Source organism: Colletotrichum fructicola, assembly GCF_000319635.2.
Source record: "Colletotrichum fructicola Nara gc5 chromosome Unknown KSG_Nara_v1_contig03, whole genome shotgun sequence".
Lineage (NCBI taxonomy): Eukaryota > Fungi > Ascomycota > Sordariomycetes > Glomerellales > Glomerellaceae > Colletotrichum > Colletotrichum fructicola.
Window position 1 is genome coordinate 5,237,204 of NW_027094053.1, and position 27,368 is coordinate 5,264,571.

Genomic DNA, 27,368 nt, shown 5'->3' on the forward strand with positions numbered 1-27,368 from the left:
TCAAAAGTCGACGAAATGTTTCCGAGCCACGGGCTTACTAAGATCTCACCCGAACGGCTAGACTACTTGCACATCACCAACACCTTCTTAGCCTTGATGATCAACATCAAAGTCCTCAATGATCAAAGTCCTCAATGGAGGAGCAACCAATCTACTCATTTCGAAGATCTCAACTCCATCTAAACCGATCAGGCTCACATCCGCCGCACCCTCTGAGACAAATGCCCTCAACGACCAAACAGGCAAGTCACAAAAGCGACCCGCCCTCCGTCATGTACGTGCAAACAAAGTTGTATGTATCTGCAGCGCGTCAGCACTAATCGGGTCCGAGGCGTGCATGAGATCGACACCGGCTGCCTTGATACGGGAGAGACATTGTTTGCCCAGCGCCCGGGTAAAAGCCGTGAAATGGAGGGGAGGCAACACCAACACTCCCGCAACGCCATCGCGGGCAGATCCGCGCCCGCTTTTTAGTATGCCGTGCATGTCGTGCTGGGTAATCGGTGAAGTCGGATTCGCCGCCCTTCCCGTGCCGCGGCTGTGGATGTGTATGACAAACAGCGTGAGGGTTGGTGGTCTTCCACCCACCCTCGCGATGTCGAGCAATGAGATGTGAACACGGTGAAGGTGATGGTACGCTGTGCTGACTGCGTGTCTCGATTGGAGAATGTGTCATTGGAAGGGTGCTCGCGGGGGCTTCTCTTGGTATTGGGAGTTGTCTGGCGATACCCCGCATGATGGACGATCAGGAGAGCACAAGATATACGGTGTTGCCGCCGCCGAGCCTTGGAAAGGTATATAGAAAAGGGGTCGTTTACCTTGCCTTGAGATGTTGCCCTTTGCCGGAAACTCGAGCCCACAAGTCTGCCTAGAACCAAACCCAATTGAATTTCACGATGGCTCTTGCAAGCATGCCCATACCATCCCCAGGCTCGATCCTCGAGATTGGCCTGCTCGCCATATCCGCAGCTCTCATTCTTCGCGTAGTCTATAATCTCTACTTCCACCCGCTCTCAAAGTACCATGGACCGTGGTATGCAGCATCCTTCTCTCTAGTTCATGCTCTCATCTCCGTCATGAAATATGAGCCGCAATGGATGCTTTGGCTGTCAAAACAATACGGAAGTAAGTGTCAACCTCACCCATAAGACCATCTCTGCTAAGTGTCCACAGCCGACAAGCCAATCCGCGTCGCACCAACCCTTCTTCTGTTCCCTCAGTCAGCCGCCCTCAAAGACATTTACTGGGACCCAAAATGCAACAACAAGTCCATGTTCTACGGCACAGGCTCTCTTGGTCCGCCGCACTTGTTCTCGACCCTCGATGGAAATGTCCACAAGTCCCTTAGAAAAGCTCTTGGGGGACCTCAGGTGCTGTTCTCTCCATCAATGCCATTTCAGTTCTCCCTTCACTAACTTCAATGTCAGTGGTCCATCGGCAGCCTCAAAAACAACTGGGAACCGCGCTTCGACTCTCACATCCAGCTCTTCATCAGCCGCATGTCCGACTTCGCCCGCAACAACGAGCCCGTTATCCTCTCCGACAAAGTAGCGTAAGCAACCACCTTCTTTCAGCCATCTAACCTCTCCAGCGTGCTAATCATGAGCAAAAGCGAATTCGCCGCCGACATCATGACAATGGTCTCCTTCACCGACCCCTGGGGCTTCGTCACCAACTCCCGCGACGAGCGCAACATGCTCGCCAGCTGGCGCCGCGGCCTCTTCTCCTTCGGCTTCGTCAACCGCTTCCGCTGGCTGCGCGACCGCGTCACCCGCGTCTGGTGGGGCCACTTCTTCCTCCCGAGCACGAGCGACGACGTCGGCATGGGCTACCTCATGGCGCAGGCCGACAGGCAGGTCTCGGAGCGGGAGCGGCGGATGGAGGAGGAGGCGTTCACGCAGGAGAAGCCTGATTTCATGCAGCTGTGAGTTCCCTTGCTGCAGAAGAGAATGAGATGGGGCGTGAAGCCTGTCGTCTAACACCAGGAAACCACAGAGCCCTTGAGGCCCGCATCGACGGCAAGCCCCTCACGTCCTCGCAGAAGCGCGCTCACGTCACGCTGCTCATCCAAGCCGGCGCCGACACGACAGGCACAGCCCTGGGCAGCACTCTTCGCTTCCTCCTCACACATCCTTTGGCCCTCGCCCGCGCCCGCGCCGAGATCTCGGCCGCGGACCAGGCGGGCCACCTCAGCCCGACGATTCAGTACCAAGAGACGCGGACGCATCTGCCCTTTTTCGTGGCGTGCATCAAGGAGGCGATCCGGCTGCACCCGTCCGCGACGAACCTCTTCGCCCGTGTGGCGCCGGCCGGGGGCAAAGTCGTGGACGGGACGTGGGTGCCGACCGGGGCGGAGATCACGGCCAATGCGTGGGTCGTGCAGCGGGACCCGCGGCTGTACGGGCCGGACCCGGAGGCGTTCCGGCCGGAGAGGTGGTTGGAGGGGGAGATTGGGGGTAACACGAAAGAAGCGATTAATGAGATGGAAGCCTGCATTTTCGCATTCGGGATTGGGCCGAGGGTTTGTCTGGGGAAGGATGTTGCGTACATGGAGATGTACAAGCTGTTGCCTGAGGTAAGTTTCTTAATGTGTGGTGCGGGGTTGTGTGCTAATTTCTTGTTAGACTGTTCGTCGCTTTGATTTTGAAATGAAGAAAGAGGGCAGGATTGTTGTTGTGGGTGGCATTGCTTACAACGAAGACTTTGTGGTTCAGCTTAGAGTGAGGGAGTAGACAGTTGATGTTGTGACATGGTAGGTGTGAGAAACAGCAGGGTGGGCCTTCTCACCAATTGTCTCGTCTTTGATCTCTCTTTCTTAACAATAAAATTAAACTGCTTAAACTGAGGCGCCTTATAAGTACAGTAAAACCAACATAACCAGCGCCAATTACAGGTTGAGCGAAGCAAGTCTTCTTCAGTCTTTCCCAAAGTGCTCACGGTCTACATGCACAAAGTCCCCCACCTACACAACTCCCCCACCATCTGCACAAATTCCCTTGCACAACTCCACCCAACCAACCAACCTCCGATCCCGACCGACCAACCGCCCATCCATTTCGTCACCACGCTCGCCCATCCAAGGGTCCATTAGCTCGCGTGCGACCCTTGACGCATCCATTTCCCTTCCGCACCTCACCTCCCAACTCCCCTCCCTCAGTCTTTTCCTAGCGACGTCCCATTCCCATTCAAATGACACAGTCTTCCTTCTCAATATCCGAACCTACGTAAACCAACACGGCCGGAGTCCGAAAAATAGCATGAGGACATGCTCCTCCGCTGGCTCAATCCCGCAGCGGCCCGTCCCCTCCGCTCCGCCGGCGCGATCACACCTGAACAGCAAGACCGAGCACAACCACACCTCCGAGCGTGCGCCGCCCGCGCCTTCACGACGTCGCGCAGCTTGCGAAATGACGCCGCCGCCGTGAACCACTACGAGACACTCAAAGTTGCCCACGATGCCTCGCCCGCCGAGATCAAAAAGTAGAGTCGCCCCAACCTACAAGCCCACCACAGAGCTAAGCTTTCAAGCTACCTCAAGCTGCCCACCTCACTACCTCTTCTCGCCGTCAAAACTATTACACTCCCAATCGCAAAGGAACCTCCCATAGAGCTCACTAACAAACAACATCACAGATCCTTCTACGCCCTCTCCAAAACCCACCACCCAGACCACAACCCAAACGACCCCTCCGCAACCCGCAAATTCCACGCAATAGCAGAAGCCTACTCCGTCCTCGGCACCCCCGCAAAGCGCTCCGCCTACGACCGCTCCCTCCCCTCCTCCTCCCACCACCACGGCGCCCGCCGCGGCTCCTACCACAGCAGCAGCACCGGCCCCGCCGGCGGGCGCCCTGCCTCAGGCCTCTCCCGCCGCCGCACCACCTTCCGCGGCCCGCCGCCGAGCTTCTACCGCTCGGGCGGCTGGGGCGAGCACTCGGCTAAGCGCCGCGCCGCGCACGAGAGCAACACGGCCTCCGACGCGACGGGCGCCGAGCCTGAGAGGCCCGGCATGGGCTTCGGGCAGGACCCCTACGCGCACAAGCGCAGCGCGGACGTGCGGCACTTTGACAGCCGGGGACATACGCAGACGCAGGCGCGGCAGGATTCGAGGCGGGCGCATAGGATCATGGGGCAGGAGGTGACTGTGGGACACCAGGAGACGTCCGTGGGTGCCTTCTTGAGCGTGGCGGGGATGATGTTTTTTGCGTTTTTTGTCCCGTACATGATATTCGTTGGGCCGCGGAAGGACAAGAAGGCATAGATTGGGAAGAGGGAAGGTGATAGACACACAAGAGTCCCTGATAGACACGAATCTCACGAATTGGAAACATTTTCACAAGCATGATTGAAGACACGCTGGGTCCCCGGTAGATCAAACTCTGTTACTCCCCAGTTGATATACACTAGACAGGAGCCTCCCGAATAAGAAATGCGGCCGAGAATTGGACTCAAAACTTTTCCTCAAGAATACACGTTTTATAGCGTACAGAGCTTAGCCCTCGAAGGTGAAGCTGGCGCCGAGCTTGTGGGTAGCCTGGTCGAGCTTCTGGGTATCAAAGGAGGCACCAAGACCCAGGGTAACACCCTCGCGGAGGAGGACGTTGTAGGCAAGGGCGGCAACACCGTTGTTGTTGACCTTGAACTGTACGCGGAGCTTTGTCAGAGACCGGTACCCACATCAGCGCGGGGGTGGGGGGCAACGAACCTTGGCGAAGGAGACGGGGTCGATGCGGTACTTGGAGGCAACCTCGAGGCCGACGTTGTTGCCGGCCTTGGAGTTCCAGGTAGCCTTGGCACCAGCCTCAACCTGGCTGTTGACCTTGTGGTAGTAAGAAGCGGCGAAAACGCTCAGGTTGTCGCTGGCAGTGATGGCAGCGGAGTAAGAGGGGGCCTGGTAGCCGACGGCAGCGGCGTAGCCGGTGACGGTGGCCTTGTTGACGTCGTAGCCGGCAGAGGCACCAGCCAGGAAGCCCTCGTGGCCGACGACAGCGTCGATGTTGGCCTTGGGGCCCTTGAGGAGGTCGAAGAAGGCACGGGAGTGGAAGTTGGACTGCTTGAAGGTAAGGTTGAACTTGGCACCCTTGTTGGCGGGCTTCTCGGCGGCGGCAGAGGGGAGGAAGGAGAAGACACCCTCAGCCTTCAGGCCCTTGGCGAGGCTGTCAGCGAGCTCGACCTTGGTGTCGAGGGCGGCGGCGGTGTTCCATGTCTGGGTAAGGGTGAGGCCTGCGCGACGGTAGAACATTAGTAAATTTGCAAAACCAGGTTGAAAGCCCGCGCTGATAGAAACTGGGCTGCCGTGTGACGGCCCGTATATTGGACCGAAGGACACGTTAAAGCGCTCTAAACGACGGTGGGTGGTTGCTGTACCGGTAGCCTTGTCGGAGTATTTGCCCTCGATCTTGATGGTGGGAGGTCTGGTTAGCGGGGCCCATTGGATGCGTTGGCGAGGGGGCAAAAGCGCGACTTACAGCTCCGTTGGTGCTCTTCTCGTGGGAGGTCTTGCCGGTGACCTTGAAGGCAACGTTGTTGGGGGTGTTGCTCTTGAGCTCGAAGGTGGTGGCAGAGAGGTGGTAGAAGTCCTTGTTCAAGAGCTATGGGAGGCCAATGTTAGCTGAGTGGTTTCTTTGTCGCGAGCGACCTCGGCCAAGCACAGAGTCCAGAAAGCTTTCTGTGTGTTTTTACCCGCCGGACGCCCGCGAATACCCGATCAACGGGGGAGAGCAAAAGGAAAGGGAAGGGCGCATACGTCGTTGGACGACTTGGCGATATCTCCGAAGTTAGGAACAGACATGGTGGCTGATTTCTGAGAAGAGGACTTTTCTTGGGGGAAAAAATTGAGTTGACGATGGGAAGCGCAAAAGGTGACAAAGATGCGACGGATGAAAAGGCGGGTTGCAGGTGTCCTTTCAGGAGATGTGCTGCTGCTGGGGGCGGAGCTGTTCGAGAAAATGTTTTGGTTGCATCAATTGGTTGACGGGGATTCCCGGCTCAATTCGGTCCGGAGGAGCTTCGTGGTGATGGAGAGGCGCTATGCCCAATCAGGAGACACGTGGGGGATGTGTTATTGGTTTGTTGGGATTGCAAGGCCAGCCGCGGGGGTTCGTAGCAGCGAGGAGTGGATGTTGCTGGCGGGGGTGTCAAGATGCTTAATGCGACCGGCTGTGATGCTTGGTTGGCTGCGATGTTTGTGTGAGGTAATTGGGAAGGAGAGGGAATTGTGAAATATCTTATTTCTAGGAGAAGGGGCTGCGTTTTTTTTGGCTGGAATCTGTCTGTGAGGGCAATATGCTCACTTACACTTTCCAAAAACAAACGAAATGCTCACCCAGGCAGAAGAGGCTGACAGCAATTCTTCCCCCCCTCCATGACTTACATCCGTATTTCCTTGTGCTGCGCGTACCTCGCCTGCCTGCTGCTCTTGGGTTTCCTCTGGTCTCACCGCAATCTGGAAGGAATTGCTGAGTCACTCAGGTACGGATCGCCCAAGGCCAATCATCCGCGCCTGATTGAGGGTCTCATGCCGGGTGATCGATCAACCACTGTTGCACACGAAGCAGCGTGGCAGCCCGACCAAAGTGGTTCCTGACGCGGGACATCGAGTTGGGGAACCTTCTAGGATGCCTCGATTACGACCCCAGAAAATCGACCCGTGACGGGCAAGGTCCTTCAGCGCAGACCCCTCAAGGGAGTTGCGGCCCCTGCCTAAGCGCCCCTGGCTAGGCAAGATCGAAATGGCGACGACAGCACTGGAGCAGCCGCAAACCAACAGCACCGCGGTCGTCGGAATGGCATCAACAACAACATGGACCGTTTGTGACTCTAAATTTCTTTGTTGAGGTCTACATACTAACCCAGCCCTGGACCTGGACGCCTCTACCTTACCCGCCCGCATTGACAAAAATTGCTAGGATACAGGTATCTCCCTACTGCCTTAAATGCCCCTTTATGCCTCGTTGTACTTTTGCTGGTGAATGGAAATGGCTCTGTTATGCATCGGGTCAGCAAACTGGCAAAGGGCTCCCCCCCTCTGTATGGGGAATTTCATATGGGTGTGCGTGACTCACCTGCCACTGGGGTCCGTCTGCTTGGACCAAGTGGGGGTCCAGCGCATGACGGTGGAAGCGCAATGCGGCGGGAAGTGCTCGTCGAACATAAGACGGTACCAGTAGCTGTCAAAAGTCATCCAAGGTCAGCTTTCGTCCTTCTCTCAACATCATGGTTGTGGTGATTCTGCCAGGAACTTACGCCTCCTTGGTGTCGGGGATATCGTCGCCCCACTCGGGCTTGGGGTTCTTCATCATCTCGTCCGTGACCTGGATCTCGGCGTTGTCCTTGAGCGCGTCGATCCACCCGTATCCGACACCGTCCGAGAACTGCTCCTTCTGTCTCCAGAGGATGTTCTCGGGCAGGTACGGCTGCGCCGACGGGTCGTCCGAGGTGTCGAACGCCTTGCGCAGGATGTACTTCTCAATCTTCTCCTTGGTGATCATCTTGTCCGCGGGGTCGATGTTCATGCACGTCTCGAGGAACTGCGAGGCGAGAAACTGTCAGCATACGGGGTTTCAGTCGGAAACATCTCATTCTAACTCACCTGCTTGTCCAAGAACGGCACACGAGCCTCAAGACCCCAGGCGGATGTCGACTTGTTGGCACGCAGGCAGTCAGCAAGGTGCAGGTTCTTGACACGGCGGACGGTCTCCTCGTGGAAGGCCTTCCTGTCGGGGGCGGCGTGGAAGTAGAGGTAACCGCCAAAGATCTCGTCACTGCCCTCACCACTGAGCACCATCTTGATGCCCATGGCCTTGATCTTACGGGAAAGGAGGTACATCGGGGTAGAGGCGCGGATGGTTGTGACGTCGTATGTCTCGAGGTGGTAGATGACGTCGGACAGAGCGTTGAGACCGTCCTCGATGGTGAAGGTCATGACATGGTGCTTGGTGCCGAGGAACTTGGCCACCTCGAGAGCAGCCTTGTTGTCGGGGGACCCAGGCAGACCAATTGAGAAGGAGTTGAGCTGGGGCAGGTAGGTAACTGTTGACAGCTTGTTGTCGTCGTCGATACCGACCATACCGTCGCCAGTCTCGGGGTTCTCGGTGGGCAGCGTGCCGCCGTTGGCGTCGAGGGCCGCCTGCTTCAAGCGGAGAGTCTCTCTTTGGGCGATAGAAGCGACCAAGCTGGAGTCCAGACCACCAGAGAGGAGCACACCGTAAGGAACCTCAGCCATCAGTCTCTTTCTGACTGACTTCTCGAGGGACTCGCGGATGGCCGTGAGGTCCACGGGGGTGTCGGGAACCTTGGCGGGGTCCCACCAGGAAGGCTCGAAATATCTTGTGGTCTTGCCGGTGGCAGAGTCGAAAACGTGACCAGGGGGGAAGGCCTCGATCTTGTCGCAGACGGAGTGCAGACACTTCAGCTCGGAAGCAAAGTAAACGGCATCGGGCTCTTTTGAGGACCAGCCCTGGTACAGAGTGGTGATACCGATAGGGTCGCGGGCGGCGACTGTGCGGTCCTTCTTCTTGTCGTACAGAACCCACGAGAACATGCCGTCGAGGTGTTTAGGGGCGTCGATATCGTACTCCTCGTACTATGATGGTTTATTAGGCAAGGCTGTCTGCAAGGCTGTTGAAGCGTGTGCGCATGGGTGACTCACCAAGGGGATGACGACTTCACAGTCAGAGCCGGTCTTGAAGTGGTACTTGTGCTTCAGGGCCTTGCGGATCAGACGATGGTTGTAGATCTCTCCGTTGACGGCGAGGATGATGCTCTCATCGTCGTTGGTAAGGGGCTGGGCGCCGGACTCGACGCCGACGATGCTGAGACGCTCATGGCACAGGACTGCGGGATTTGGTCAATTGGGTGACTACAGACAGCTGCGACCGCGATTGACCTACTCGTCTTGTTGGCAATAACGTTACCGCCTGCATTGGGGGTATTGGTCAGTTTTATTGCGCTTCGTAGACGACTATCGCGTGGTGACTCAGAACTCACTCCAGTCGGGGCCACGGTGACGGATACTGCGCGAGAAAAAAGTCAATTGAGGCACCGGGAGTCTAGAAAGGTATCTACTTACGCCTTGGCCAGCTTCAGGGCCGTCGGCTTGAATTTTTGGACGTCGGGGTGACTGCGCGCAAATCAGTCAGTCGCGTTCGCCCGCAAGAAAATCATGGCGGGGTCCTGGGAATTTTTTGGAGGGGAGCTCAATTGCCCCTCCATCGCGCCGATGTAGGGACGATCGCGCGTGCTGCGTGCTTGGCTGGACGTACCGATGACAGGCGAAGATTCCACACATGTTTGCGGTCTCGAGCTGCGATTGAGTATGAGGTTTGGTTGTCGGGAGAGAGATTGCAAGCTCGAGGCAAGAGAAGCGTCCCGGGAGGAATAAATACGGAGCAGAGAGGTGGGAGGCGGCCGGGCGGAGGAGTGTGGGAGCGGGAAGAACAATTATGACTCTTCTTGCGCTTCACCCAGTTTTTTTTATTTTTTTATTTTCTGCTCTAATTGCTCGGTTTCCCGCAACGGCCCCAGGCCTCTTCTGATACAATGACATCCCTTGCCCCTAGCACCTTGACACTTTAACTTCCCAGCCTGCGGCCACCGGCCAGCACCCCGTTGAGCCCTGACTGACGGTACGCAAGCCGATAAGATGAGGTACTTCATTAAGCCTCCGGCCACAGAGCGCGAGAGCGCGCTGGCTGAAGTATCGACAGAGCAAGAGCCACGATACGCTAATCTCAGACGCTGCGCTAGTGTAACGCAGCTGTACCCTGGGCCGATCTCGGCTTCTGCGACAATTGCAGCGCTGGCCACTCACAGCCCGCCAGTCTGCGCATTACCTAACCTGTCCGACTGATAAGAAACTCGACCGACCAACAGGAACCGCGAGTCGGTGTGGCTCTCCGACTTGACATAGGGAACCACATCTGTCGGATGGTGCCACGGCGACGGCAACACTTTCCAGCATGCTGCCACGCGAGCGACAGCGGACGGGGGCTCGCCGCAAGTTGGCTAGAGCGCCAATGCAGAAAGAGAACATCCGCGGCCTGACAAGAATGTATTCGCAGCAACCCAACGCGAGCGTGTCGGAAGTGTGTGTCTCTACTGTTTGGTAATGCGCCCGCTCCCATTGACTCTAACAGCCTTACTCGTCACCGCCGTCAGGGTTCCAGGTACCTTGCCAAGCAAGCTGTGGTGGAGGCATTCTCCTCCGAATCTCAACCTCCCTTGCCCTCCTAGGAGTCCGGGTTTGTTAGTTCCGCTCAGCCATATCCACCATGTCGGTTGGCTGCGGCTATATGATGCACCTCCCACCACGGACCGATGGAGCGATATCCGCCTTTGAAAGAGTCACCGTGTGTTTCTCCACGCTGGCTCAAATCCACGAATAGCAAAAGCACGTGAGCTCGACCTTGCGCGATGAATCGTTTTCTTCGTGGGCTCTATGGCAGACCAAATGTCTAGGCTATTCCTGTATCGACTCTCCTCATCTTTGGAATCCTCAAATCCATCGCTGCGTCATCGACCCGCCCAAAAGCAGAGAAGCAAACCGACTGGTATTTCCCAAACGCCGAAGTCGTGCTCTCGGACACGACATTGAGATCTCGTAGCTTTATTCGTCGAATCCTGAACCCCATCTAGGGCGCAGGGTTTTCCCGCACAACGCGCTTGATTCTCTTTTCGTATTCGGCCTTGTCCTTCTTGAAGAGACTGTAAGCCTCCGCCTGAGCAGGCGACTCAGGGTTGGGGTCGTCCAGCAGGTTCTGGATACCAAGCAAAATCTGCTTGACCGTAATCGCGGGCTTCCAGGCCTCCTCTTCGTTCAAAATCGACAGGCAAACGGTGCCTGAGGGGTAGACATTCGGATGGAACAGAGGGGGAACGAATTTGCCTGTGCCGTGCTTGTCAGCTTATCATCTCAAAACACAGAGAGATGAACAACTTACACTTGGGAGGCTTCGTGGGATACTCTATTCACGAGCATTGAGGTTAGTGAAGGCTGTTCCGACGAATGACAGGTGCGCTTGGCATCAAGGTACATACCCTCCGGGAATGTGATCGTCAGCTTGAACAAGCCGCCCTCCCAAATCGTCTTCTCCTTGCCGGGGATGCCGCACTCCCACACCTTCAGGTCAAGAGTGCCCTGGGCATTGCGCTGCGGCTTTGCAAAGAAGCCGAAGGGGTGGTCCTTCCGCCACTGCTTGCTGAGACACGTTAGCGGAGAGCGTGCCATGTGTCGGATGAGGATCCGTACCGCTCCTCCTGAAGTCTGTTCTGGCACAAAGACATCGTGATGGTGTTTTCGCGTCGTTGCTCGTAGCAGTTGTCTTGCTTAGCCGCGAGGATGTGTGTCGGCTCGGCTGGTTTCGTTACGACGCTTGGATCGCGTGCGTTTGGTGACAATAGCCGAGAACGTCAAGCGGGATTTCCGACGATGGGGAAACCGCTGGATCTTGGAGGTTTTGGAGGCGACAAGGCTGCGCTTGAGCTGGGCTTCGGGGCTTGTTGGGATGACTGAAGCTGAGTCTGCTGGGCAAGAAGGCGTCCACGATTAATCGTAAGGCAAGGCCGCCTCGCTTCACACGCCTCAGCGAATGCGCCAACCCACCTCACTTGGAAGGCGGTGGAATTTTTTCGGGGTCGCTCGCAGGTACGTACCTCGCGTTGCTGCCAGCGGGAAACTGCGACCTTACGGCACCTTCAGCAAATGGACGTGCCTTCCGCAGAAGCTCGGGACACCTGGAGAGGGGCGGCAGGGAGCGCGAAGCGGAAGATTACTGGACGAATAGGAAGGACCCCGCCTGAGCAGTTACCCACCGTGCACCTTGGGCCACGGCGGTCGGCGGTCGGTAGGAGGCAGCGCGGGGTGCTGGGAATCTGACGTGGGGCAAATGGAACTGCCCAGATGCAAGACAAGGAGCTTCAGGCCCGATTCCTCGGCTTTCATCTGACAGTCCGCCTTTCTGCACGTACAAAGCCATCATCCCAGCCCCCGTGCGACAGTCAAGCCTGCCTTGCTCCAGCCTTTGTGCGGTTGGTTGTGTTGCCTGCAGCAACCTCAGATCCGGGCTTTCGTTTTCGCTGCAACCTGGGTGCGCTCCGTACTACTCTTTGTCCCGACCGCATCTGTGTTCCCGGCAAGGCGGGCCTGTTTATTTGAGCATCCGAGGACTCGAACATACTTGCGTTTGCCTTTCGTCGCGCATCGCATATTACCCTTTCAAACTTGCCAAGGCGCATTGCAACGATGGAAAAGGACGGTGATTCGGCCGGGACGGCCAACAAGCCCGAGGAGGTGAAAACCACTGCGCCTGCGGTCGAGGAGAAGAAGCCGGTCGACGTTATGGAGGATGTCCCGGATCCCGATGAGGACGACCTGGACGACCTAGATGGTGCGCCACGAGTCTGCGAATCTTGCGATGGATGGACGAAGTACTGACTTGGCCAGACATGCTCGACGACTTCGCGGCGGTGAACGTTGAACCCAAGAAGCCCGAACAGAAAGCTGCGCCTACTGCCGCTGGTCCTGGAAGACCTGCTGCTGTCGCAAGCGAGACGGATGACAAGACCTTGGAAGACATGCTCTCCTCTGACGACTTTGCCAAGCAGCTCCAAGCTGGCATGGCAGATTTGATCGGGGAGCTGGAGAAAAACGTATGGCAATCGACGAGCATTTCTTGACCGCGCCGACTAACATCAGTAGCCGGAAATGCAAGCACAATTCGACGACATGTTTAAGCAGATCAACGCAGCCGCACAAGAGGTTGACTCTACTCCTCAACAACCAGCGTCAGCGACGGCATCGGCATCGGCGGCGCAGCCACCCAAACCATCATCATCCTCCGCGAGTAAACCACCACCAGCAGCAGCAGCCGCCGCCGCCGCAGATCCCATCGCGGACGGCTCATTCCAGGAGACGATCAGGAAGACTATGGAGCGTATGCAGGCATCCGGTGACCAGGCCACAGCTGCTGCGGCAGAATCGTCCACCGAGGACTTCCTTGCGGAGATGATGAAGCAGCTTGGCGACGGCAACATGGATGGGGCGGGCAGCGAAGAAGAGTTCTCCAAGATGCTCATGGGCATGATGGAGCAGCTTACCAACAAAGAGATCTTGTATGAGCCTATGAAGGAGCTGAACGACAAGTTCCCTGAGTGGCTGGAGAAGAACCGCGAGAAGACCCCCGCAGAAGACCTGAAGCGTTATGAGGAGCAGCAGGCTTTGGTAAAGGAGATTGTCGCCAAGTTTGAGGAGAAGACATACGCAGATGGAAACGCGGCGGACAGAGAATACATCGTCGACCGGATGCAGAAGGTAAGCGATCTCATAGGGCCCAAGTTGGAGCCCACGCCGCTGACACAAAGTAGATGCAAGCCGCCGGATCGCCACCTTCGGACTTGGTTGGAGATATGCCATCAGCACAGGAAGCATTCAACGCAGACGAGAGTTGCAATCCGCAATAATAGGAAGCTCGCTGCGGAGATCCAGGATATACCTTTTATTTTCACCAGACTCGTTCATGATAATCGTGACTCTGTAACCGTACAAGAGCCAGTAAAATGCCAACGCCATCCGGGCAGTTGGCCCAACGCCGAAAGCAACCATTTTCCCCAAGCAATTATCTGCCTAAACCCAAACTCCACAATGCAAACCGGCCTGCTGATACTTCGGCCAAACTTTGATCCCAGCTTTTCAGGACATGTCCATTTCCTGGGAAGATGCGTCCGGTACTGCGCTTTCTTGTGACACCAGGCTCATGAACAGCTCATCATAGTCTTCGTCGTCTGATAGGTTGTAAGGGTCTGACTTGGCTGGTTGCTGAGCGTCTGAAGACTGGCTGTAAGACGAAAGCAACGCGTCGAGCTCATCCTGCTCTTCCTGTGCGATCGCGTCGACCATCATGTCATCGACGTCATCGGGGATCTGCTGCTTCTGGTTCTGGGACAGAGTCGCCGCGTCCTCAATGTCCGCATCGGAGTATATCGCGTCTCCCTCAAGCTGCTTGAAATAATAGCGTTGCCGCATATCACGGTCCCAGTCTGACTTCAGAAGCTGTCGCGCATGTTAGCCCCGCATATCCACCTCGGTGGCCATCGCAGAATACTCACTGTTCCCTCCATGTCCCGCCTCTGGTACGTCTTGTCGTCCTGGCGCTGCCTGACATTCTGGAGGAAGGCTTTGCGGCGGTTCTCCTGCACGTCCTCGCGTCTCCGGAGCACCGGGTTCGGCCTCGTCGGTCGCGATGCGTACTTGAACTTTGGCGCGGGGATGGGCGACGACTGGGTTTGGCGGACGGTGTTGTCGCTGATCGGAGAGAGTGGCAAGGACGCGCGAATGGGTGATGAGGACAGAGGCGACGGGACGGCGGGTCTAAAGTCCCATGGCGTCCGCTCGCTGAATACTACGGGGCCCGCGACAGAAAACATGGTGCTGCTGGTAGTTTTCTTTTCTGGCGTTTTGTTTGGTTGCATGAATGGGAGCTGGTCGAGAGCAAGTCGTAGATCGGGAGTGCTGGGCAGATTAGACAAAGTGGTGGTGTTGTTAAACGTCCGGTGTGTCGTGTAGTAGTCCGGAAGTGGCACGGCAAGGTGGGTGAGAGCTCGCGCGTTGGTTGTTGTAATTGCTTAATTGATATCCGGACGCGACTCGGACGCGGTCAGATACCAAGTACCTTGTCGTCGTGGCGCACGATGCGTGTGGCTTGAGTGTTTGACACGTGAAGTCCACTTAACGAAGAACGTTCCCCCAATCGGGCAGTGTGACCTCATGCAGTTCGCCTGCGGTCCTGGCGCGCCTGGCCAGGCCTTCTCTCTCTCCCGGCGGTTCCCGAACGGACCCCGAGGCAGGGGTCGACCAAGCCGAGCGAATGAAAAAACGGCGCCGCATGGGGGAAAGCTACAGGCGCCACCCTACCCCAACGACCGCCGTGGGCCGGAGGCGCAATGGCAAACAGTGAGAGAGGGAAATTCAGCGAAGAGGGAAAAAAAAAGTCGCTGCGAGGTAGACTGACGACATGATTTCCGACTAGGACCCTCTGTTGAACAACTCAATCCCCCTTGGCTGCTCCACAATCTGTAGCGACTGTTGAGAAAGCGAACACACGACCTCGACACCGACAATTGGCCACACGGAGAAAAAAACAAAAAAAAATACCAGTAAACCCACGACCAACGTAGAATGACAGTCGCCGTGGACTGCTCTTGCGATTGTCACACCATTGGCGGCAGCGGGCCAGCGTCCAGATGAAAGCCTTCTCCGTTTTCTCGTCCCCGTTGCGCCGGCTCACCACTCGACAACCATGGACGTGCTCCAGCTGTCGCGCTGGCTCGTCGGCGCAGCCTAGCAAGCAGTCGTTCGCCAGAGGCAACACCCGCGGGTTCTCGTCGACATCGTCAAGGGCCTCGGCTGGCAGGGCGCCACCGAAGGGAGGCCAGAGGGGCAGCAGAGTGCTGCTTCTTGCTTCTGGAGGCGGTGCAGCGGGAGCGAGTGTGCTTGCTTTCGGGGACGACATCAAGTACGGTTACGAGGGAGCAGAGCGTGCTGGGAGAGTTGCTTCTGCATTGGCGGTTTGCATCAACGAGTAGGTCTGCCCTCGACGATGTTCCGCCACGCAGCGTACTGATGGAAGCGCAGTTACCGAACGACTTTGAACCAGCAAGAAAAGATCGAAGACCCCGAACTACAGTCGAAAATCCTCAAGGATTGCCACCAGCGATGCGCCGATAGGACACTCAAGGTTCTGGAGAAGAATGGCGGTATCTTCATCAAGCTAGGCCAGCACCTGGTACGGCCTCCTTCACATGCAAAGCGCTGCGATACCACCGCTAATACCGAGATAGAGTGCCATGAACTACCTGCTCCCGCCTGAATGGACAAACACCTTCATCCCGCTGCAAGACAAGTGCCCCGTGTCGTCGTTCGAGTCGATCGAGGAAATGTTCCGGAAGGATACTGGCAAGGAGCTGTGGGACTACTTCTCGGAATTCTCGAACGAACCCATCGGCGCGGCATCTCTGGCTCAGGTACACACGGCAACTGTCAAGGAGGACGGCGTGCAAGTGGCAGTCAAAGTGCAGCACCCTGGCGTCGGCCAGTGGGCTCCCCTCGACCTCGCCCTGACACGATTCACGTTCTCGACCCTCAAGCGCTTCTTCCCCGAATACGACCTCGAATGGCTCTCCTCCGAGATGGACGTCTCCCTGCCGAAGGAATTAGATTTCAGAGAAGAAGAGCACAACGCCAATCGCACCCGAGACCACTTTGCCAAGCTCCCCGAGCACCCCCTCGTCATCCCCGAAGTTCTCTGGTCAAAGGAGCGCATCCTGGTCATGCAACGGGTATCCGGCCACCGCCTGGACGACCTCGAGTACCTCGACGCCAACGGCATCGACCGCGACGAAGTCTCCGCCTGCCTCGCCCGCATCTTCAACGAAATGATCTTCGGCCACAACGCGCCTCTGCACTGCGACCCCCACGGCGGCAACCTCGCCATCCGCAAGAACGAGTCCCGGCGCGGCCTCCGCGGCGGCCACAACTTCGACATCATCCTCTACGACCACGGCCTCTACCGCGACATCCCCCGCGACCTGCAGCGCTCCTACGCCAAGATGTGGCTCGCCGTCATCGACGGCGACATGAAGCGCATGCGCAAGTACGCCAAGGAGGTCGCCAACATCAACGACGAGCAGTTCCCCCTCTTCGCCTCCGCCATCACCGGCCGCGACTGGAGCGTCCTCAACAGCGAGGGCTCCGTGCTGCAGACGCGCACCGCCGACGAGAAGAAGGAGATGGGCGACGCGCTGCAGGAGGGCCTGCTCGCCGACCTCGTCCAGCTGCTCGGCCAGGTGCCCCGCATCATCCTGCTCATCCTCAAGACCAACGACCTCACCCGCAGCCTCGACGAGAACCTGCACACCCGCCAGGGCCCCATCCGCTCCTTCATGATCCTCGCGCGGTACTGCACGCGCACCGTCTTCGAGGAGCAGCTGGAGGACCTGCGGGCGCGCGGGTCCTTGCTGTGGCCGCCGAACGCGTTCCGGTTGGCGTCCGCGTGGGTTGGGTTCCTGAGGGTCGAGTTCAAGCTGGGTGCGTTTGAGCTGTGGTTGAGCTTGAAGAGGGTGTTTGGGCTCAAGGGCGCGGAGTTTTCGGCCCCTGGTATGTGATGATGATGCATTTTGATTAGCGGGTATAGACGTATAGACTTGTAATTTATGCTGTGTTCATACTTGTATTCTGCGCGGTGCTTGACTCTAGTATTGGCTTATCATGGTGCCTGGCGTTATGTGAAAAGCTTCGTTACACGGGCGAAGAGCATTGGCCCAGCGGACGGGAATGGACTATCGTCCTCATCGCCTTCCTTGTCGTTCCCCAGGGAGCCAGTCAACTAAACAGATAGAGCACCCGCCTAGATAAATATGAAAAACTGTCTACTTGCTCTTGCTTCTAGCTTAACACCTTGACGATATGTCTGTTGTCTAGGACCTAAGAGCCTGCCTGCTCCCCCTCCTGTAGAAGGGATATAATTGCGTCAAAATCTTCCACAGTACGCGTGATGGACACTAAATTCACCGCCCACAGCCACGACTCGGTCTCTTCACCTTCAACTGTTTTCTGTCGCATGTCAAAAGCCTTCTGCAGCGCCGTTCTTCCCTCATTATCCTTTACCTGTTTGTCTGCTCCATTCTCGAGAAGCAATCTCAAAGATTTTATGTCCCCATTTGTGACAGCATAATGTAAAAGTGTGCAACCATCTAGTGTCTTTTGATGCACACAAGACCCATCTTCGATGAATTGCTTTGCAATATCAGTCTGCCCGTGTTTGATCGCAAGACTTAGTCGGCTTGGCTGAGTGTCATCTGACACGTCAGTGTTGGCCCCCGCATCTTTGAGCATTCTTGCACTGCGCTCACACCCAAACAAAGCAGCGTAGTGTAGTGGCGTGAGTTGATATCCTCCACCCCAATCGTGTGTTGGCGTGCCTAGAGCCTCAATATTAGACCCTAGCCTAAGAAGCAGATGGACAATTTCATCGTTCTTCCACTCAATAGCTATGTGTAGTGGCGTTTCACCGTTTTTGGATTTGGCCTCTATGTCTGCGCCCTCCTGGATTAGACATACCACAGTTTCTGTACTGCCAGATGTAGCTGCTTTGTGTAGTGGAGTTTCACCGATCTTATCCACTACATCCCTTTCTGCACCTTGATGGATGAGGAGCGCCACGACCGCCGCTTGGCCCTTCTTAGCTGCTAGGAGTAGTGCTGTTGTGAGCCCCAATTTAGCTTCTATGTTTGCCCCTTTCTTAAGGAGCATTTCTGCAGCTTTCACATATCCTTCTGCAGCTGCAAAATGCAGTGGCGTTAGACCCTGCTCGCCCCTAGCCTCAATTTCTGCGCCCTCGTCGACGAGCAGCGCTATCAACTGCTCGTATCCTCTCACAGCTGCATAATGCAGCGGTCTTGACGAACCGAAACCGTATGAGTCTTGGGCTTCCTTATCGGCTTTCTGCTCGATAAGGAGAGCCGCAACCTCCTCGTGTCCATTTTGTACCGCCCAGTGCAGGGGCCTGCGCATTCTGCTGTCTTGAGCTTCCTTCTCAACTCCTTGATCCACGACAAGCCACCTGACTATGGGTGTTTGCCCGGACAAGGCTGCAAGGTGTAAAACTGTCCTGCCTTCGATGTCTCGTCGTCTTTTGTTCGCCACCTCCCAGAGGTTTTTAGCGATATCTTCCCATCCCTTATATGCGGCCCATAGTAATGGTGTGGTCCCTGAGGCATCCTGAATGTCTACGTTGGCTCCTGCCTCGATTAAGATAGCCACTGCTCGACTGTTTCCCTCGATGGATGCGCAGTGTAGTGGTGTCATGCCATCTCTGCCCTGCGCATTGATATCCGCACCTTCATGGATGAGCTGGTAAATGATGCTCTCTCTCTCCCCCCCCTCGATTGAGCCTTCCATGCCATCGATAAAACTACAAGCGTGATGTAAAGGTGTCCAATCGAGTAGGTCACGGGGGCTGATACCACCCGACTCCTGTGTCCCCTCCTCAAAAGTATTCATCCCAATTCCATATCGATGGCCAGTTCTGCCAAGTTCATGGAGGGGCGTCCAATGGTGGATGTCTTTCGCGTCCAGTCTTCCTCTATTCGAAGTCTCAACTTCATCGGCGGCTTCGCGATGACGTGCGGATGTTTTCTGCAGGTTTATGAAACTGAATGCGGTTGGATGCCTGTTGTTTCCTTCTGGACTGGTGTCGCTAAGTGCCACATCTCTGCAAGAGCGGTCTTTAGTCTTCTGTTCGCAGGCCTCAGGGCGTTTCTCAAGATAGCCCCGTTCTTCGTACAATATCATGAGACTCAACATGATATCACGATTGTCATACTTGTTCAGCTCTTTCGCGACATCCTCTGTTGCTTGCTCGAGAACCCTGCGTTCAAGGAGCCAATCTTTGGCTTTCCTTAAATCGACGGTTGAGGAGACTTGTCTTAGATATTCAACTACCACAGCCGTGGCCTTGGTGACTATTTCTTGTCCACCGAATATATTTGCTGTTTGGAGAAGCCATAGGTATATCCTTGTAGCTTCTTGCCAATGCTGCAGTAGCTCATGTTGTCTAGCTTGCTCTCTTGCTAGTTTGATGATTGCATCATCAGCTCGGGGGAGCTTCTGATTTTGGCTAAGCGGCGGTAAAACGCTCAGATAGATGTCCTCTAGGCTTCCGAGGCCAGTGCTCTCGATTTCCCGAATCATTGTAGACAAAGTTGCGTTCTGGAGTGTGAAGGATTTCCAATTAATACTACTGCCACTGGTGTTGGGCTGTACGTCGGCAACGCTCTGGAAAAGTTCTTTTGGTCCGTCCCAGCTTGCCACAGCATGCATGAATGCCGAGAAAATGTGCTGGGCAAACAGCAATGGCAAGGAAGCGTACGACTCTGCTGCAAGAATGGTTCCGCTTTCACAGACATGTTCGCCGTGATCTTCAGTTTCGTCGAGCAGGCTTTTGCGACTGAATAGGCTCAAATTTTGAGGACTCTCGGCCTCGCCACTCGTTCCTGGCACGTAAGTCTGAATCCACTTTTGCCGACCATAGCCAATAGTTCTGTGGGCTTCCATTTCTAGTATGCTTTCTGCATCGCTGACTCCGTCTGGACGCGCTTGAAGCTGCCGAAGTTCAAAGATTCGATATAAGTCTTTCGGCAGCCACCATTGAAGATCTTGATGGAGGGCTTGGGTATGGAATCCCAAAAGCCGCAAGCTTTGCTTCCCTTTCGACTCCTCCATACGTAATCGCACATCGTCTCTCTTGTTGATGGGATTCTCAGTGACTCCGTTGTACCTCGGAAGTCCGGCTGCTGTTTTCTTCTCGTCATTGATATCCTTCTCATCCTTGACTTTCTTCTCGTCCTTGATGGAGGAAAGCCATAATGAAAGCGCTGCTTCGTATTCATTCGCGTACGCTTTCCATTTTCCATTGGCTTGTCGGTATAGTTGAAAGTTGACTGAATGGCAATCCGATCCACCATAATTGGCTTCAAGGGACCAAAAGAACATCTCGCCAGAAGCGGGGTCGATGGTTGCAGACGCTTTCGAAGTAGACTTCTTGGAAGTAGAGGTCATGGGAGAGAGCCCAACCAAGGTATCCATCGCGATCTCAATTGCCCTAGCAAGGCAAACGGCCTCAGCAGAGGCGGGACCGCGCCATTCTGATAAATGACCAAGATTCTTCCGGATGTTCAAGACCTCCTCAGCGCTCAGGGCAGAGCTCCCTGGAATGCAAGATCCCGTGGTTTCAGCATCCCCTTGGCAAAGCGTTTTATCCGGGGTCCTGTCCTGTTTCCCGCTTGGGCTGTCACTCGAAGCGAGCTGTTTCTCTCGGCCAAAATAAACGCCTCCACTACTCGCGATTTTCCACTCGCCAACGCACCCGTTGGCCCCTAAGCTCTCCGAAGCATCTTCTGCACTCGATGAAGCGCCAAAACTCGGCCCATATTTAGCATTGTCATTCCAAGGTGCTTGATCAGCCTTGCCTAATGTCTTTGCAAACCAATCAAGCTCGTATCCGGATGGCAAAGATTCGGCTTCTGGCGGTGTCGCGAGTCCACGACGGACCCATGCTTTAAGACAGACCATCAGGAAGACTGCACCAAGTTGAGCAATCGAGGCTGACCAGTGCAGCCCTCGTAAACCAACGAATTGCAAGATGAATCCCGTCATGGTAGTCATTGTCCCAAGAACCGTCTCAACTTCGAGGGCGGTTGAGCCATTTGACGCCCATTGCTTCCCCTCTTGTGATGTGGACCGAGACTGCCCAACACTTTTATGCCTGGGCCGCCTAGATGTCGTGATAAAGGGTTGGTCATTCTTTGCATATATAGCAAATGATCCGAAAACCTGGTCGCTGACAGTCTTGTTTTGTTGTAGCCAAACCATCCGGACCCTCATGTTTTGCTCCCGTGGGTGAAATCGCTCCTCCTCTGTGCTGCTTTCCACGACATGGGCACAAACCATCATTCCAACCACCAAAACAAGTGTTCCTGTTGCAGCGCAAGGGTATGCATAGCTCGCGATAGAACTGCCATCTTTCTGGAACTTTAAAGTCGGGTAGTACGTGGCGAAACCGGAATACAAAAGGACACCGAGTTGCAAAATCGTTCCGAAGAACGCCACAACTCGCAATTCCCCTCTCCCAGTTTCACGATGAGTATTGAGGGAAATATTTGGTGCGTCGCGAGATGAGTTGCGTTCGATGATGATAGTTTGGGGCGCTGGGTTGCCCTCGGAGTCTTTCTGACAGGTCGGCTGTGGAGGCTTTTGCGAATCTCTCCATCGACGAACGTCGTCCTTGATATTCAAGTCTAGGAAGAAACCATCAATAATCTGAATATGGATGAGACAGGAGAGTTTCTCACCGATTTTGACGAGATGACGATCCTTGTCATTCAACTTCTCTACTTTATCGTCCACCTCTATGTTAAATGTCTTGTTTCCAGCCTGCGTGTCGACAGGTAACAGACAGATAAACTCAACAACCGAAGGGGACCCTATACATCTCACAATCTCTTGACCGTTCCAAAGCTCGCAGACCTCCTGTGAGGTTGACGACATGAGCTCAGCCTCGGCTACGGCGAGATTCTCACACCGCCTTAAGCCAAGAAGGACCTCCAACTCGAATTGCTCCCACAATAGCGGTAATAATACCAAGAGGAGCCATCGCAAGAATGATGTTATCGGCCCAGCCCATAGCTCCACTCATGAATTGCATGGTTACTCGTTCTCCAAAGAGCGCCAGTAGCCTGACGACGGGGTAATATTGAGTATGGCATCCCAAAAGAATATTTCAGCAAACTTACGGTCCCAGGTCTGAGAAGAGATTGTTGGCAAAGTCATCTCCTCCATCTGCAAATACGGATCTTGCCCGCAGCAAGATGAAAAGGAGTAGCAGCCTCCTGCTGACAGACATGCTGTCCGGGCAATCGGGGGATCTGAGAGTAGCGTGCGGAGGTGAAAGGTCGCTTGCGTTGATGGAGGTTGGTTTCCGAAGAGAGCTTTCTTCGTGGTGATCCGACAAGAATGCAATGAACAGCTGTAAGCAGGGCAATTGTCGAGTGGGAGAAGAGAGCAGACGCGGCTGAGAATTGGGAAGCGGGACATCTGCGGTAATTTTTTCGAGCATCAGGCTGTCGTTTTCGGCAAGACCCCTCACCCAGCAAATACTCGAATTAAGCGCCGCAACCCATTGCTCGTTAAGCCATGCACATGCATGGTTATGTTGGTCCTCATTGCGGCCTCAATACGTACACCGCTCGCGCCGTATCTAACCCTATCATGACCCTTGAAAATATCCACTCATCGGTTACCACCATGTTGGTCCACTGCTGACACCTTTGCCAGACTGAACGTCAATGAAAGGCTGTTTCCGTTGTGGGCATGGGAATTGATTGTGCGTGCAGTTGTTTGTGCGGTCTCAAAAGGGCTGCTGTGCCACGATCGGGCATCGAGATGATCAATAGTGCTAACTGTATGTTTGGTTTTGCCGGGTGTAATTCTGTGATACCTGACGGTCTGCCAGTCTAGGTTGACAAAATTTCTCCCGCTCTTAATTCTTAGCAATTGTCGGATCGATCAAGAGGAGCATCGCTTTCTTTTTGGATTTACTTCCAAGACCTCTCAGTCACGGGAGACCCGGTCTTTCAGAAGAAGTTTCATGAGGCCTGCGTACATTTTAAACTTCTTTGGACAAAAAAGCAACGTTTGTGGATTCCTGCTTGTCTATCAAGTAAAGATTTACAGCATAGAAGTGAGCCAACAGAGCATGAGCTAGGAAGCGGATGTGATTTCAGAGTATGAGACTTTGCGAGTAAGAATAACAATGATCTGAACATTTCTAAGCGGGCAGGGGTGCGAAACGTTAAACTTTCCTCTAATCTTAGGAATTGCGCAAGTCACTGTTGATTCCGACGGCGGTAACATATATGCTGCCACAGCCAGTTCTGAGTTGCTTCTCATTGCTTCTCATAGCTCTGACCTGCGGCGTTAGGTCAAGCTCGCGCCATCAGTAACATCTATTGCTCAGACGACCTTCCGATCAAAGTGATGATTTACATGTTTGATATAACAAGACCTCGTTCTGGTACACTGTTTTCGATTCAAAATGATGTTTCTGTATTACTTTGTGCCGGTTCTAAGCATCGCTTTCTTTTCAAGCATACTACCGCTGCAGCATGTCAGCCCCGTCCCCACTGGTCTAAACAAGGTCGAGAAGCATTCCACTCCTAGACTTACGGTCACTACGCCTCCGTCCATCTCATTGACGCCGTGACGCCGCCGTCTACCAGGATATCGGTCCCAGTTATGAAGCAAGACGCGGCGTTGACCAAGAACGCAATAGCATTAACAATGTCTTCAGGGGCACCCGCTCTTCCCGCCGGAGACGACTCCACAAACTTTCCTGCAGGCCCCTCGATCTCCTTGCGGCCGGCTTCCGTGGAAACCACGCCCGGACTCACAGAATTGATCCTAGCACCTTTGCGTCCCCATGCAGCAGCAGACGCCTGCACGCGAACCAGATTCGCCCGTTTGGAGATGCCATACGCTGTTGCAGCGCCCCGACTGCTAGAATCGTCGATTCTCAAATCCGGATGAATCAAGACGTCTTCCTGGGATGCCGTGGCGAGATGGTGCTCCAATTCGGCGCTCAGAGGCGGGCATAAGTGTCCTGCCATGCTCGAGATGCACACCAGATTCGAGCCGGCTTGCACGACGGGTAGGAACGCGTCGATAACGTTGATTGTGCCCAGGAGATCGATCTCGTATACTCGACGAGCAGAGCCGGCGGAGGGGCCGACCCCCGCGGTATGGACGATTGTTTCTACGAAACCCATCTCGGCTGCTTGCTGCGCAAGTTCCATAACAGACGCGTAGTTTGCGACGTCCAGAAGAGCGGTCTGCGCGGAGTACCCCTCGTTGGCCAATGTCGTCTGCGCAGTGGTGAGATTGTCAGCCGAGAAGTCCGCGAGGAGAATCCGTTTGCCGACGCCGAGGCGGCGTGCGACTGGAATGCCCATGCCGCCGCTGCCGATGACGATGAGAACATTGGAGGATTGCATAGTGTGGTTGGTTGTGTTTGATTCAACAGTTGATGAATAGTGGGAATGTAACAGAAGATCAAGGTCCGAGAGGAGTTGCACTTGGCTGTGGCTCGTATGGATCTGATGATAACTCGTGGAAAGCTGGCGCAGAATCACAAAACACAGGCTCCGAGATATCACAGTAAAGTTATTAAATACAGAATAGGAGGCTCTGTAACGTTGTTGGAAAACATTCGTGTTCTACTCTCAGCCAGTCGCCGACTTTTCCGTGTTCCCCTATTGTGACTCACGCCGATTCTCCTGTTGGCCCACAACACTTCGTCCGCTTGCCTCAAATGAGGTTTCACGAGCCTTCAAGAGAGAAATCCAGACGGCGCACTGCCTGCGTTTATGAGTGCTGAGAGCTGCTACTTTGTGCGAAAAGATTCGGTCTCGGTCTCGGACTCGGTTATCGTCTTTGTCTTAGACTATAAACAGAAGAAAATTTGCTTCTTTGGGCATCAATCCTCTTATGTGGAGGTTGAAAGTCCTCTTCTCTGCTACCACGTGAATATCTGAGCGTCGCGCGTGTGTGCTGAGGCTCTGCTTCCCCACGCAACAGCAGCAGTCACAGCCTAAATAATGTTTTGGCCATTTCCACTCCAGATAAGAGGAGTTCTACTACGAGACGAGTCTCACACCTGCGGTATCAGTTGTCCAAATCCATCAGGCCCAACTTGTTGACATCCCAACTTCCTAATGTGCCTCATCATAGATAGGGAGAGGCACAAGAGCAGCCATCAAAACGCGTTACAGACAAGAAAGGAATGTCCATACCTTGAGCACTCTCATCAAACGAAGGTTCTCTCCCGGGACAGAACTGATCAACAAACGGGCGAGGACCCATCGCACAGGAAACACCAGGCGAGAGTTGGCGCGTATCTCAGTTACCATAGTTATTTTCTTAGAGAACCCACTAAAGCTTCGGCCCATCTACGCATCCTTAATCGTAAACCGAATATTCAACACACTCGACCCTCGATCCGCATCAAACTCAAACCCCTCCGCCGGGCCCGGCGTATCCGCCAGACTCTTCGGCTGCACCATCCCCCACACCACCGCCTCCGTGATCTCCTTCACGCCCAGCGCATCCTTATGCTGGATCAGCATCCACGCCGTCCCCGCGCCGTGCGTGCTCCCCAAGATCGCGTCCCCCTCCCTCGTGCCCATCTTGAACGTCGCGCGGTCGTTCCAACCCGGTACGCGCTTCTGCCCCGAATCCTTCAGCGCCTGCAGCACGATGTTGTACGTCGGCCCGTAGGTGATGTGCGCGCGGAAGACGACCTTGAGGCTCTTGGGGTCGACCTTTTTGGCTTGGCAGCCGAGCAGCCACTGGAAGAAGGCAAAGTCGGAGAGCGTGTCCATGTCGGGCACGGTGCCGAGGCCGTATTCTTTGACGGCGTATTTGGGGGACATGTTGACGTCGAAGATGAGCGCGCCGGCGGCGGGGTTGACGACGTTGCTGTAGGAGCCCATCGACGGCTAAGAGAAGTCAGTACACATTTCGGTGAAAAGGAGGCCCTCAACTCCGGAACAAAGTATGAAAGGCCCCTCCAGGAAATTCCGCGTTTCTTCAACTCACCTCTCCTGTTTCCCCGTTCGCCTGCTTAAACTCCTTGTCGTGGTCATAATAATACACCGCCCCATTCTTCTCATCCACAGGAAACGCAGTATCACCCATCGCCTCGCTGAGAAACTTCAGATTACTCGGCTTCAGCCCGCCGTCGTAGGGGTACCACCACGTATCCAAACTCCATCCCCAGCGCGCCGTGCCCGCGGGGTCCTGGTACGGGCTCACCACCGACGCGCCGCCGTTCGCCGCCGCGGCCCCCGCGTTGTCCACCGGCATCAGGGTGCGGAGGTACTCCCCCTTCTTGACGCGGCCATCGTAGTCGGCGGGGAAGTCGGGGAACGCGCCCGCGCGCTTGGCCAGCGCGGGCGGGGGCGTGGGCGACGCGGAGAGGCAGACGGCCTGGAGGAGGAGGAGGAGGAGGAGCGGTAGCGACAGGCTGCGCAGCCTAGAAACGAACGTTGCGCTGGACATCGTGAAAAGAGCGGCACTTTGTCACAGCAGGATCAGTAATCAGAGTAGTCACGGAGCGGGGGCGACTCGGGCATGATTATGTGAACACGGGCTCGACATCTTTTTATTGCGGATTCGTGGGGCACGAAAGACCCGAACTGACGGGTTCTGTGCAGAGGCTGACGTCGGAACAACCGACTCTCAATTAAGATTCATTTCTGTGCAAAGGGGGGAGGGAGAATAAGGTTACGTCCGAACTCATGTTCATCGTATAGCTCAAACGTGTGCGGGGTGTACCGTGTACTGTTCAGTAGCATATAATACATGATTAGAAAAAAAGGTTTTCTCTCCTTACGAAATGTTCTCAGAATCTTCGTTCGTAAATGACGGAATTGACTCGATCAATGCATACATACAGCCCGCACGGAGCGACCGTCTCTTGAGGCCAGGGGGAACGTGGTTCATCTGTGGGGCTTGGCATTTTGAACGACCAGATAGCTTTCACGGCGCAAAAGGAGGGGGATGAGGAACGAGTCAGCCCTACAGTATCACACTATTCATGGTCAACACACGCCGAATCCGAATCGAAGAGTCACATGTAGCCAAAAGATGAATGTGAAAAGATGGAATTCTGGCTGTCTGCAGCATTACCATACAAATTCCGCCGCCCATCATCTCCCGTAACCCAAGCCATGTTTTCCCATTTCATTCCACCGAAAGAAAT

The 27,368-nt window shown here is 55.1% G+C and overlaps 10 protein-coding genes across 10 annotated transcripts; 3 read left to right on the top strand and 7 right to left on the bottom strand.

Annotated features, from left to right (window-relative positions):
* Positions 1-896: 896 nt before the first annotated feature.
* gsfF-4 (Cytochrome P450 monooxygenase gsfF) lies at positions 897-4,261 on the top strand (the record flags this gene model as incomplete). Its single annotated transcript, XM_032022930.1, has 8 exons — positions 897-1,125; positions 1,174-1,370; positions 1,428-1,552; positions 1,613-1,924; positions 1,996-2,575; positions 2,625-2,720; positions 3,257-3,480; positions 3,634-4,261. 8 exons carry the CDS (start codon positions 897-899, stop codon positions 4,259-4,261), a joined length of 2,391 nt encoding a protein of 796 aa, XP_031880317.1.
* A 231-nt stretch (positions 4,262-4,492) lies between these two features.
* On the bottom strand, positions 4,493-5,791 carry CGGC5_v006260 (Mitochondrial outer membrane protein porin; the record flags this gene model as incomplete). The annotated part of the gene is made up of 5 exons (XM_032022931.1): positions 4,493-4,642; positions 4,706-5,223; positions 5,368-5,398; positions 5,469-5,591; positions 5,747-5,791. 5 exons carry the CDS (start codon positions 5,789-5,791, stop codon positions 4,493-4,495), a joined length of 867 nt encoding a protein of 288 aa, XP_031880316.1.
* Positions 5,792-6,943: 1,152 nt separating this feature from the next.
* Positions 6,944-9,289, bottom strand: ASN1 (Asparagine synthetase [glutamine-hydrolyzing] 1; the record flags this gene model as incomplete). The annotated part of the gene is made up of 9 exons (XM_032022932.1): positions 6,944-6,983; positions 7,065-7,169; positions 7,246-7,529; positions 7,592-8,584; positions 8,651-8,835; positions 8,892-8,918; positions 8,989-9,014; positions 9,071-9,121; positions 9,264-9,289. 9 exons carry the CDS (start codon positions 9,287-9,289, stop codon positions 6,944-6,946), a joined length of 1,737 nt encoding a protein of 578 aa, XP_031880319.1.
* Positions 9,290-10,631: 1,342 nt separating this feature from the next.
* Positions 10,632-11,283, bottom strand: hus5 (SUMO-conjugating enzyme ubc9; the record flags this gene model as incomplete). The annotated part of the gene is made up of 4 exons (XM_032022933.1): positions 10,632-10,885; positions 10,941-10,964; positions 11,038-11,198; positions 11,249-11,283. The coding sequence occupies 4 exons, from the start codon at positions 11,281-11,283 to the stop codon at positions 10,632-10,634; spliced, it is 474 nt and encodes a 157-aa protein (XP_031880318.1).
* Positions 11,284-12,241: 958 nt separating this feature from the next.
* On the top strand, positions 12,242-13,458 carry PEX19 (Peroxisomal biogenesis factor 19; the record flags this gene model as incomplete). The annotated part of the gene is made up of 4 exons (XM_032022934.1): positions 12,242-12,386; positions 12,443-12,648; positions 12,698-13,309; positions 13,363-13,458. 4 exons carry the CDS (start codon positions 12,242-12,244, stop codon positions 13,456-13,458), a joined length of 1,059 nt encoding a protein of 352 aa, XP_031880320.1.
* Positions 13,459-13,687: 229 nt separating this feature from the next.
* CGGC5_v006264 (uncharacterized protein) lies at positions 13,688-14,421 on the bottom strand (the record flags this gene model as incomplete). Its single annotated transcript, XM_032022935.1, has 2 exons — positions 13,688-14,047; positions 14,104-14,421. 2 exons carry the CDS (start codon positions 14,419-14,421, stop codon positions 13,688-13,690), a joined length of 678 nt encoding a protein of 225 aa, XP_031880321.1.
* An 816-nt stretch (positions 14,422-15,237) lies between these two features.
* On the top strand, positions 15,238-17,157 carry CGGC5_v006265 (ABC1 family protein MCP2-like protein; the record flags this gene model as incomplete). The annotated part of the gene is made up of 3 exons (XM_032022937.1): positions 15,238-15,575; positions 15,629-15,779; positions 15,835-17,157. 3 exons carry the CDS (start codon positions 15,238-15,240, stop codon positions 17,155-17,157), a joined length of 1,812 nt encoding a protein of 603 aa, XP_031880232.1.
* A 669-nt stretch (positions 17,158-17,826) lies between these two features.
* Positions 17,827-22,454, bottom strand: secG (Ankyrin repeat, PH and SEC7 domain containing protein secG; the record flags this gene model as incomplete). The annotated part of the gene is made up of 5 exons (XM_066151672.1): positions 17,827-17,850; positions 18,113-21,849; positions 21,904-22,081; positions 22,176-22,287; positions 22,345-22,454. 5 exons carry the CDS (start codon positions 22,452-22,454, stop codon positions 17,827-17,829), a joined length of 4,161 nt encoding a protein of 1,386 aa, XP_066009119.1.
* Positions 22,455-23,781: 1,327 nt separating this feature from the next.
* Positions 23,782-24,600, bottom strand: hsdA-0 (3-alpha-hydroxysteroid dehydrogenase/carbonyl reductase; the record flags this gene model as incomplete). Its single annotated transcript, XM_032022939.1, has 1 exon — positions 23,782-24,600. One exon carries the CDS (start codon positions 24,598-24,600, stop codon positions 23,782-23,784), a length of 819 nt encoding a protein of 272 aa, XP_031880230.1.
* Positions 24,601-25,554: 954 nt separating this feature from the next.
* On the bottom strand, positions 25,555-26,665 carry CGGC5_v006268 (uncharacterized protein; the record flags this gene model as incomplete). Its single annotated transcript, XM_032022940.1, has 2 exons — positions 25,555-26,103; positions 26,204-26,665. 2 exons carry the CDS (start codon positions 26,663-26,665, stop codon positions 25,555-25,557), a joined length of 1,011 nt encoding a protein of 336 aa, XP_031880231.1.
* Between the last annotated feature and the right edge of the window lie 703 nt (positions 26,666-27,368).